Source organism: Tinamus guttatus, unplaced genomic scaffold (assembly GCF_059628265.1).
Source record: "Tinamus guttatus ecotype Peru unplaced genomic scaffold, ASM5962826v1 Tinamus_guttatus_pri_ptg000601l, whole genome shotgun sequence".
In the NCBI taxonomy this organism is placed as follows: Eukaryota; Metazoa; Chordata; class Aves; order Tinamiformes; family Tinamidae; genus Tinamus; species Tinamus guttatus.
This window is the reverse complement of record NW_028289135.1, coordinates 829,580-840,514: the sequence shown is the minus strand read 5'-3', so window position 1 is coordinate 840,514 and position 10,935 is coordinate 829,580. Positions and strand designations below refer to the sequence as shown.

The following is a 10,935-nucleotide window of genomic DNA, read 5'->3' as shown; positions in this document are numbered from 1 at the left end:
TATTAAACCTGATGGACAGGCTGCTTGGAGCTGTTGTGGGAGATGGCTTGTGCAGGGCCCAGCTGCACAAGCCTGGAGTCCAGCTTTGCTCTGACATGACAACACTGGAACCCCCTTCCAAATGGGCCCAAGTGCTGCAATGCAGCCTAACACCTACTCACACGTGTATTTGGCCCATCAACCAACACCCTTCTATGAGGTTTGAAATGCTCAGAGCATCAGGAATATTTATCTCCGCATAAAGAGTACCATGAAATTACATCCCTGTTGTACTGCAGGCTGAGGAGGATGGGAGAGGGGCATCACCATTTCCATAAGCAGGTTAGTTCACAACCTGTGCCCCTCACATTACTGCCTCACTTTCAGAGAGCTATGAGTACTCATTTTAAGAGCAACCACCCCAAGAGAGCATTTCTGTGTTGACTTGAACAGGAATGAATTGCAATAAAGGGATACTTCTGCTCTTAAATCTTGCTTATTCTGTAAATCCACACAGCACTCGGTGGAGTCTGAATTCTCTGGTCACAAATGCTAGCTCAGCATTCCCAGGGAACCAGGGCACAGCTGGTCTACACAGTGTTTTAAAGAAAGGTAGCGATCTTTATGTGAGAATGAAAATATGACTGGGTGGTGGTCTGAATAAACAAAGGTTTTGCTATTAACTGCAGCACTGAGCATTTATTGGAGGCAATTTACAAAGGATATTAGAGGACATTATCTTTATATGCAGAAACATCTGTATGCGTTTTCCTGAGGCAAATGCAACATATTTCGCTATCTATTAAATGTTGCTCTTAAGGAACTGAGTTGAAAGTTCACCATAAGGCAAGCTTAAGAATAGCACAAGGAGGCATTTTACAAGTTTCCACATGTAGCTTTGCCTTTGCACTTCCACCTGGATCATTTGTATTCCACTCCTTGCTATCTTCAAAACAAAGGCTGTCAGCCACATCCAATTATCTCAGAGTTTTGTGATATACTACAACCACATGGGGATGAGGATGAAAATAGTAAACTCCCTTATATTTATGGCAGACATTCAAGGAAAGGGAAACTGTTTTTTGAAATCCTGCAGCATGACTGAAGCATACAGTACATCAGCAGGAGCTGAATTTTGTTCATGAAAATGTGTGTAAAAGATGATGAACATTAATAAGCTTTTCACAGAACAGATTCACTGACAGAATGTGACTTTGTTCTTCCTGAAATAAATGTATTGTTTTTCAGTCTTGTTTTTCATTTTTTCTCATTAAAAATAGCAATTAATAGAAAAATGATGGAAGTTAAGTATCATTCAAATGCATGATTTGATTAAAATGTCATGAGCAAAGCATTTGCTGCCACCAATATACTGAGGATTGATGAAATGACCTAATAGGTCTCTCTCATCTGTATTTTCCTTTATTCATAAGAAGATTGACACATTCTATAATATAGAGGAAAAGCGGTACAACTGTGGTGTGTCATGGTATAAAAGACTCTGTTCCAACACCATAAGAAAAAAAAAAAAAAACATAATAAAACATAGAAGGACTAAGAGTTGCAGTTAACCAAGACTGCATAGGTATCCACTAGTAGCTTCTTCCCTGAAACAAAATCTATACTTTCCATTTGTAAACCAATACAAACTAAAGCAAGATATATGTGGAAATATCTCTGAAACTGAGTAGGCGTTGTTACTGTTTCATTTCTATGGCTCTGTCCATAATGATATATTTTTTTAAATCCATCAGAAGTGATGCTGAAATTTAAAATGAAAGGATAAATTATGATGATGATTGTGTTCCTGTGATCTAGCATTCATGCATGTGTGTAGTTCCTCGTTAAAGCAAGGCCAGATTTTATGCGTTTTTTTTTGTTGTTGTCAGAAGACTCCCTTGATAGCCTTAGCCCCGGGAGAAATGCAGACCTTCTGATTCTCAGCCATAGAATCTTTTCAAACTTCATAAAAAAATTGAAAGGGGTGTGAGACATCTGATGTGCCTTGAAAGTCAGCACATTTCCTGGCTTAAAAAAAAAATAGCCCAAAGAAGCTTTCCCTAAGCTTCTGACTGAACAGCTGTGGTGTTTGGACCGTCTCTTCAAAAAGGCTGTAGGCCCGGATCATGCCTCTGTTTCTGTTTGTCTCTGTGAAGATGACACTGATCCCTGGGAAATTGTGCGTCATGGATTTCAGAAGATAGATAGTCCCTTCTTTCTATTTTAAAGAGATGAAAGGGAATAGAAGCTGTGGAGGTTAAAATAGCCTTTTTTTCACATGCACACTGTGAGAGAATTTCTCAAGAAAGGGGAAATGAGAGAAAAACTAAGGCCTAACAGAAGTCATGGCATTGCAGAGACTTGCTTCAGGTGAGAGAGAATTACCACTTCCAGGATGGTTGGCATGTACTACTTCTCCACAATGCCCTTGGCAACACAGTCTGCCCTCCTAGCACACATTAGTAAGAATAAACGAAGAGTGGAGCAGAATGGAGACACCATGGCCAAACTTTGTTGGCTTCCCTGTGGAGATGGTAATCTGATGGTGCCATGCAGAAGATGAGTGAATGGAGGGTGGAGCAGAGTGAAGACACCGGGGTCAAACTCTGTTGTACTCCCTGCAGAGGTGGCAACCTGGTCGTACCATGCAGCTGATCAGCCAGTATGATAAAATGTCTGCTGCTGGGCCAATAATGGTGGCAGATCAGTCCCTTCCGATGCACTTTGCTCAAGCTTCTCCTCATTCTAATTTCATTATAATGCCAGCACACAACCCCATCCCAGAAGTAACTCACTTCCAAAGAAGGACCACTCCTCACTGAGCATGCTCTCCAAATTTTCAATTAACTCGGAAGACTTTTTAAACCAATCAATAAGGAAAGTCAGTATGACTACAGTCACTCAAGCTCCACCTAAATGTAAAAGAAAATATATAAAAGGTGAACTAAGGAGGGATATAGTGGGTGAGTGATGATTGCGCATTTGTACACCAGGCACTAGCTAAGATCCCCAGACTGTAGTAGCGAATTTCCTGTACTGACATCCGAAACCTGTTCTCTAAACGTTGCATTTGAATAAATTGCGCTATACGTGAACTTGACTACTTGTTTGGAAGGCGATCGGACGAAAGGGATGACATACTGTTCATGAACCTGATACTGCCAGAGTCAGGCCTATAGCTGATCATACTATTTATGAACTCGATTTGCTGTTTGGAAGGTGATCGAACCTTCAGTTGACAGACTGTGAATCTGGTACTGCCAGAGTTGAGCTTATAGTTGATCACACTATTTGGGAACTCGATTCGCTCCTAGGAAGGTGATCAGACCTACAGTCGACAGACTGTTCGTGAATCCGGTACTGCCAGAGTCGGGCCTATAGTTACCACAGTATTTGGTATCCCTATTAAGAGATGACTCCAGCCACCCCAATTCCCTCTAACCTTTTAAGGATCGGCTGGAATGCATGGGGATTCGTCTCTTACCGAATTTGCCTCCTGGCCATCAAAGTGCAACAACACACGCACACACACACGCACACACATGTGCACTGCAGGCATCCAGAAATCTAGATCTGTGACAGTTGTCATTTTCTTGCATTTTCTGACTGTGCTGTCTGGCTGCACGCAGCAATTGTCCTGAGAAACCCATGGTGGACTGGATATGCTGTGTATTGCAAGGACATAACTTGGGAGAGCTAAAAGTCCCTGGGCTTCATGCAGTGTAGCAGCCCTGGTCCCAAGCCAATCTGGCCGAGCACCCTCAGGGTTAGCCCCTTCCTTTTTACCTCCTCCCTCTCCCCCATCCTTCCTCCAGCTGGGCATGGGCATGTGGATGGTGCTCTCCCTTTATGACAGCCCACCCAGGGGAGGGCTCCTGGCTGCTCCCAGCCCAGATCTGTTTGTTATTTGCATACGGACAGCTTGTTATGGATTTGCTCCTTCACCTTTTCCACTGGGCCATTGAAAATATGGAGGATGAGGCATTTCCTCTCATTAGCTATTCTCCTGGTCATTTTGTTTCTGATAAATATTCAAAGATAATGAAGTCAAACTGCTTGCCATCAAATCGTCAGGATATCTGGTACTTTGAAAATAGTTCCGGCCTGAGCCTGTGATATTTTCTGTATGTTCTAAGGTTTATTTAAAGCTATTTTTGCACTCTTTTTCTCTTTCTTTCTCACACACAAACCTGCAGATTAAAGATTAAATATTTTGAGAAGTATTTAAATCATTAGTTTTTAGTCACCACAAGAATGAACATAAAGGCAACCACAAAAGAAGACAATGAAAAGCCAGCACTCTTGTAATCCTTTGCCATTAATGTGTTGATTAAAGAAAATGTTAAACTGTAGGGTATCATCCAAGACTGAAGATCTGTTGCTACAATGATTTTAAAAAAAAATCTAATTACACTTTGCTTGCATCTTTACTGAATAAGAAATACAAAAGGAAATGTATCTTTGTTGTGGTTCAGATTTCCTCATCCTGTTCAAATCTGCTCTTAATTTAGAAATATGCTGGTTTCTGCTTTCATATTTTCATTAAATGTTACTTAGACTTCCTGGATCTAAAGGAAGCCTTAGGGTTGTCCAGGAAAGCAAATGCCTCTTGAAACAAAGTACTCAAGCTACTGGGATGCAGGGGAACAAATTCAGATATTATGTATGGACATGGCCACGACAACTTTGGCCTTCCCCTTTTTGGTTTCTCCATTACCCTCCTTTCACTCTGCATTACTCTCTTCTCTGTCCCTCTCCATTTTTTTTTTTATTCTCTTTCTCTTACTTACTTACTCTTTCTTACTTTCTCTGTTTTTTTTTTTTTTTAAGTTTCATGTTCTTTTTTTGCCTTTCATTTCATCCACTTATCCACTTATATATTTTGTCTTGCAATTTTTAAAAAAACATATTTAAAGCAGCAGTAGTTCAATTGAAGCTCCTGGGAGAAGAGAGAGAGAAGAGCTACAGAACAAGCTTTCTCTCTCAACTCTTATTGTTCAACACAAGGAAATATACCACAGTCTGAGAAAAGCATGGCTACCATCTGCAGAACATTAAAGACCTGATGTATACAGATGCTGGTCAGTCATATAGTGTTGTGAAGAAAGAAGAACTGTTAGGTGGGAGTTAACCAAATACATGCATTTGTTGGAGGAGGTCCCAGTATTTCTCTAATCCCCCTTAACTGAGACTAACTCTCATGTTGCTGAAGCTTAGTTAACCATTGCTGTGCAGTATGTATTTGATGGATCAGGAAACAAGAAGCTAGGGTTTGGCACTGATGATATAGGGCTGAAGTACTCAGCCATTTTTTTTCTGCAGTGGGTCATAGCCCACAAGGGTAAAAAATCTGAGCTATGGATAATATCCTGTTATTTACAATATCTACCAGTATGTTTTTCTTGTGTTGTTTTTGAATCTCTGTCCTGATGGTAGGTAAGCCTTGGGTCTCAGAGAACTAAAAGCAACCTTTAGATTGAGGAAGGTTACTGGGAGCTCTATGCTGACAGAGCTAGGACTGCTTCTCAGGTAGTAGTCAAAGTAGGCATGCATCAGTCTAAAACGTCTGGTAGAAGATATAGATGTGTCAGGATGCTATTTCAGGTTTTAGAAGGATTTCATTCAAACCCACAGCAGATATATTTGTGCAAGCCTGAAAGGTACACTGTACATCTGCAGGTTACCATTCATGTTGCAGTGGTTTTGCTGCTTTAACTGTGCTGTGTGGATACAAACTATTATAAATAGCTTTGCCCATATTGTAGTTTTCTTCATGATCTTTGTGTTGCAGTGTTAAGTTCATCAGAGAGATTCAGCTGAACAATTACAAATGCTTGGAAATTAGACTTCTTTCAAATAAAAATGATTTAAAAAATCTCAAGTTGAGGTGAGAATCAAAAATATCTTTACTTTCCATATCTAATTTTGTGATAAAAAATGGTGTAAAAATGCCCCTAAGAAAAGCAAGTTTTGACATAGAAATAAACATTGAACTGACAGCATATCTTTTAAAGCAAAACTTCATAGAATTCTTCATTCACATGAAATCTATTAGTCACAGTTTAGTGAAAACAGTATCTCTCAATGGAAGCATCACTCAGCTTTTTTCTTTTTTTCTGATTGTCTACTTGGAAGAGATAGAGGCAATCTCAGGGATGTTCTTTAGATCCTGGGTAGGCTTTGCAGAAGTTTATTGTTTGTGATGTAATAGCAAGTGTGGCATTTCACCTACAACAGATTTGCCTCATAGACAATGCTAAGCTTGTATGAGTACTTTTCTTCATCAAGCATCTGTTCAGTCAGGAAGGGATTCTATGTAAGTGCAAAGAAGCATTCTGTATTTGATGGGAAGTAAACAATCCTATGCACTGAATTAATGTCAAAAGCAAAGAGAGCATCTAGTGAAAGGATGCCTCAGATTATTTTACAGATTTTTCCTCATACGCTTGTAATTGATTTTCATTTCACTATTTTACCTTGTACTCTAGTAATGCATGCACTTTGTATTTTAGCAGTGACATTAGTCAGAGGACAGAACATATGACAAAATAAGAAATGTGGACCTAGAAAAGATGATAATACTGCAGGTACTTCTATTGCCGACCTAGGTGAAAAACAGAACATTGCTTCATTCCCTGTCATCCCCAACCATTTGCTGTTCTAGAGAAGCGTGTTGTTCTGAACACTTTACAAATAAGCTCTTGTTTTTTAAAAAAATCATGTAATATTTATGCTTTTTAAACAAAGGGCATATTTTGACTTATAAAACTTGAACTGAAACAATTAAATGGGACAAAGAGTACAGTTTGTATCAGTAATTTACTATAACAGTTCCAATGTTTCAGACATCAATAAACTTAATTGGTTGCTATTTAAAGCCAAAATAATTGCTTCAGAATGACATCAATTTGCCATCCTAAATAAAGCAAAAGTAATAAATCTTTCACTTTTTACATTAAAGACTCTTTCACACTAGTCCCTAATACAAAATCTAGTTATATAATACGCTAGTGTAAATATTTAAAAAGGACAGCTAAATTATCTTTGCCAGGGATGATCTGTTAACCTCTATTAATCCATCTTTTATTACTACTGTAAAAGGAAAACATTAACTAAATTTATCAAATGCTGTACATATTTAAAGATCTATAATTATGCAGTCTATATTTTTATTTCACCTTACAGCTTTCTAGAATGCTTGTTTTCTCCATTGAGAGGAGGAAAAAAAGCCCACAGCAAATGAGAACAATGCAAAGTTTAACTACTGACCTATATAAAAGATTTCAGTTTAAGTTTTATTTTCAGTCTTTTCCCTAATTCCCATGTGTACTGATGTTTTTTTGCTCCCTTGTTCTCTTGTTGACAGAAATTTCATTGCCAAGAAAAAAACGTCTTTAAGACATTCAGATAGCATAAAGGTCTCCAAAATGAGAATCTGCAAAGTAGGCAATTTTTAGACTGGGACAAGAATGAGAATGAAGTGATTTTGGTAAAATTGGCATTATGAAGTTGGCCTGATCGTAGGATTGGGAACAGGATGAGAAATGTATCCAAAATGTTGACAAAACATAGAATATTTCTCACTGTGCATCTTATTGACTAATGGTCATTGCAACAGCCTGGGTATATCACTGAACACATATACATTTCTAAAAGTTAACAGATATTGACTTACAACTTTATAAAAGCTCTAAAAAAACTCTATTCAACAAAATAAATAATGGTCAACAAGAATCATAATATAAGTTGTGCTTTCAGTAAGAATGGAATTAAAATTACATCTAAATTGTTGCACGTAAAATAATATAAAAAGTGGAACTAATCCATTGCGGTGAACTAAATAAACACTGGTACTTTGACATGAGCCTAAGGGACTATCCACACAGATTCCTTTTTGGGATCTGGGATTGGATAAAACTAGAAAGGCAAAGGTTTATCTGAATCTCACTATCCCATAGACATGCAGAAGATTTATAAGCCAAACATGAATTTAGCATGCATTCTAGTGTGCTCCAAGTTTGAGTTTGGACTCATCCCTAATTACAACTACGAGAACTAGGTGCTGCTTATAGCAGAGTGGTGTAATGTCTGGAAATTAAAAGGAACCAGAACAGTACAGAAATATGTACAAAGATGAAAAACCTTCTATTTCAGTCATTGCTTTTCTAATGACTCAATGTTGTAAGAGTCTTTGGAAAATGGCCATATAATTTATTTATGAAGCTCTTAAGCTCTTATTTTGAAGCTCTTAAGGCTACTCCTAACATAATCACATAGTCAGTCAATAGTTTTCTCCCCTCAATGTTTAAAAACAGCTGTCATTTCATATCATGGAGCTTGACAAATACTTGACAGCAAACATTTATATAGACCACATGTGATAAAGTCATATGAAGTTAGATGCTTATTGTAAAATGCTGCTATTAACCATAGTGGGCCCCACCTTGCAAAATGAGGAATATTCCTGAGGGATTGCCTTTCTCCTTCTTATTGATTCCACTGTGGCTAAAGATTGCCTAGCAGCTTGTGATCACACTGAGGGCAGAAGGTGCAATGCACATCTGTGCCACATTGTACTGTACTGAGAAAAGGCAAGAGGCCAAGCAAAAGCTATATGAAGTTAGTAATAGCAAAGAATATGGTCTAAAAATTGCTATCTTCAGAAATTTATGATGTAAATAAGGCATGACCTAACTTAGGAAAGAAGTCAATAATGGGGCAAGGATAGAAAGGGATCTGAGATACAACATGAGATCATGAAGTTGCTCAAAAGATTATTATGATCATGATGGTTACAGTGGCTTGTGTAACTTATTGTTTGTCTGCCTCACAGAGTGCTTAGCTATCGAAGTAAAGGCTGCTTCATAAATATTGTAATACTACTTCACTGATCAAGAAGAACTATGGGAAAAAATAGTTGAAAAATTATTAAAAATAATGTACTTCACCACAGTGTGTACCTACTCCTAAAGATGCCTGTGTCGCAGAAAAAAAAAAAGGACAAAAAATTGTATACTGGATTTTAATCTATAAAGAAGATTAAATTCAAAGTTTAGCATTATAAAAGAATAACAAATGCATTTTAAAACAAACATACAAGATAACATGCAGTAGCATCTTGGTTCCTCCTGCTGCCAAAGCTTAAAAATATTCACTTTCTTGGATACAATTCCATTACATACACTGTTTGCTATCACTTCAGCATATATTCATATGTAGAACTAAAATAAAACATTCTTATTTGCAATAAAGGTTTTGCAGGTACAAGCTTGAGCCAGGGTGCTATTACGACTAGCTAGTCACATGTTCAATCCCACACATTATTTAAGAAAACCAGAATGAAATCACTGCTTGTTGCAACATTCTTGCCTTTTCATGTTAGTTCTTAGATGCCAGCAATCCATCTACCACTGCATCGATCAATCCAGCTGCTTGTAACTCACAGTTCTTCAAGGGCTGAGCCCTTTTACTTAGGTCCAGGGCTCTAAATTCACATCCGTAAGTTCTTGTTCCCCTCAGGCAAACACACACACACACACGCACGCATGCACACACACAAAAAAAGAGTTAGGGGGATGAGGAGGAAATGACAAAGAAGGTATGAAAACTTATGAGAACTTCTTCCAGAAAGCAAGAAAACACCTCAGGCAAGGGCAATGTGAACAGCCCCTCCTCATGGCAACTGTTCATAGTTTTGTTTGGTGATAGCATTACGTCTTAGTAGACCCAGAGGCAACTCAAAGAGTTGATGAGGGCAGCCAGGTGTGGGAGAAGAAAAGGCTGACAAATCTGTTTAGTTTCTTCTGTCTCTTTATAGTTAAATTTGCAGTCCTGACCCAGATAGGCTCCTCTTCTGCTTTGCACTTAAGGCAGGAGCATGTTGCCTGCCTATCATGTTGAGCCAGACTTAAGTGACATTACAATCCACTTTACTCCTTCTTGATTTGCTGCATTAATAACTCAAAGAAAAGCAAGCAGGGTAAAAAATCCTACCAAAACATATAATGAAAGGCTCCTCAAAAATGGAGAAAAGATACATTTTTCTACAAGAGTCTTAACGGTAGCATAACTGGTTTGAATTCATTAGTGGTTGCATTCTCTTTGCCTGATATTTGAAAAGCATAATAATAAAACCAAAATGAAACAAAACATTGCCACCAGTGAAAAATTGGTTCACTTTGAAACTGCAAAAAACAAGTCAACAGCAATTTACACACTTCCCTTGGTCCTGGAAACCCGAAACATCCAACATAGCTTGGACAAAATTGAGAATACAGCAGACCTTTCATCATTATTCTACTTAAATGATGGTATTGATTAAAAAAAAAAGACATACTACTGAAACCAAAATATGCAGAATCAGGTTTCCTTGCTAATGTTTTTAAACAATGTTTTAAAAAGGTCTAAATGCAAACTTATACATATCCAACACATTCTACATATTTCAGACAACAGAAGAAAGCACATACATTGTATGTGATAAAATATTCAAAACTAGCCATTACATTTTCACAGATTAAAAGAAAGTCTGTTTAAATATTTCATTTCTACAAAGTGAATTTACATTTTAAAGTACAAAGTGCAAATACTACAGTTGTTTTTATTGACTTTTGGTGAGGAAATCTCCCACGTCAAAGAGATCTGCCTTGGATGAATAAGTTGTTCACCCTTGCTTCTTAGAAACTTGCTGAAAGAAAGACGATTGAAAAAAATTGCATTATTACTGATATTTTCAAGAAATCAAGTATGAACAGTTATCTGTATTTCAGCAGGGTCCTGTTGCCACTATCAGAACAAGAGTTCTGTACAAATACAAATGTAAAATAATCCTGATGTAATCCTTCACAGCATCTACAAACAAGAATAGCAACATCATTACCATCTCTTACCTATGGCCTCTTTAAATCTATACCTGCTAAACGCACAGTTTTATGAACTGCTTGGGTATGTCCCTGG

The 10,935-nt window shown here is 37.8% G+C and overlaps 1 protein-coding gene across 3 annotated transcripts in view; it reads right to left on the bottom strand.

The window, feature by feature from the left end:
• Positions 1-10,306: 10,306 nt before the first annotated feature.
• The window catches only part of SMOC2 (SPARC related modular calcium binding 2), a 133,120-nt gene continuing 132,491 nt past the window's right edge, over positions 10,307-10,935 (bottom strand). For all 3 annotated transcript variants that reach the window (XM_010221563.2, XM_010221567.2, XM_088534869.1), the window contains exon 13: positions 10,307-10,666. In XM_010221563.2, the coding sequence (XP_010219865.2) occupies positions 10,643-10,666 (24 nt within the window). In that variant the 3' untranslated portion in view covers positions 10,307-10,642. The remainder of the gene's footprint in view (positions 10,667-10,935) is intronic.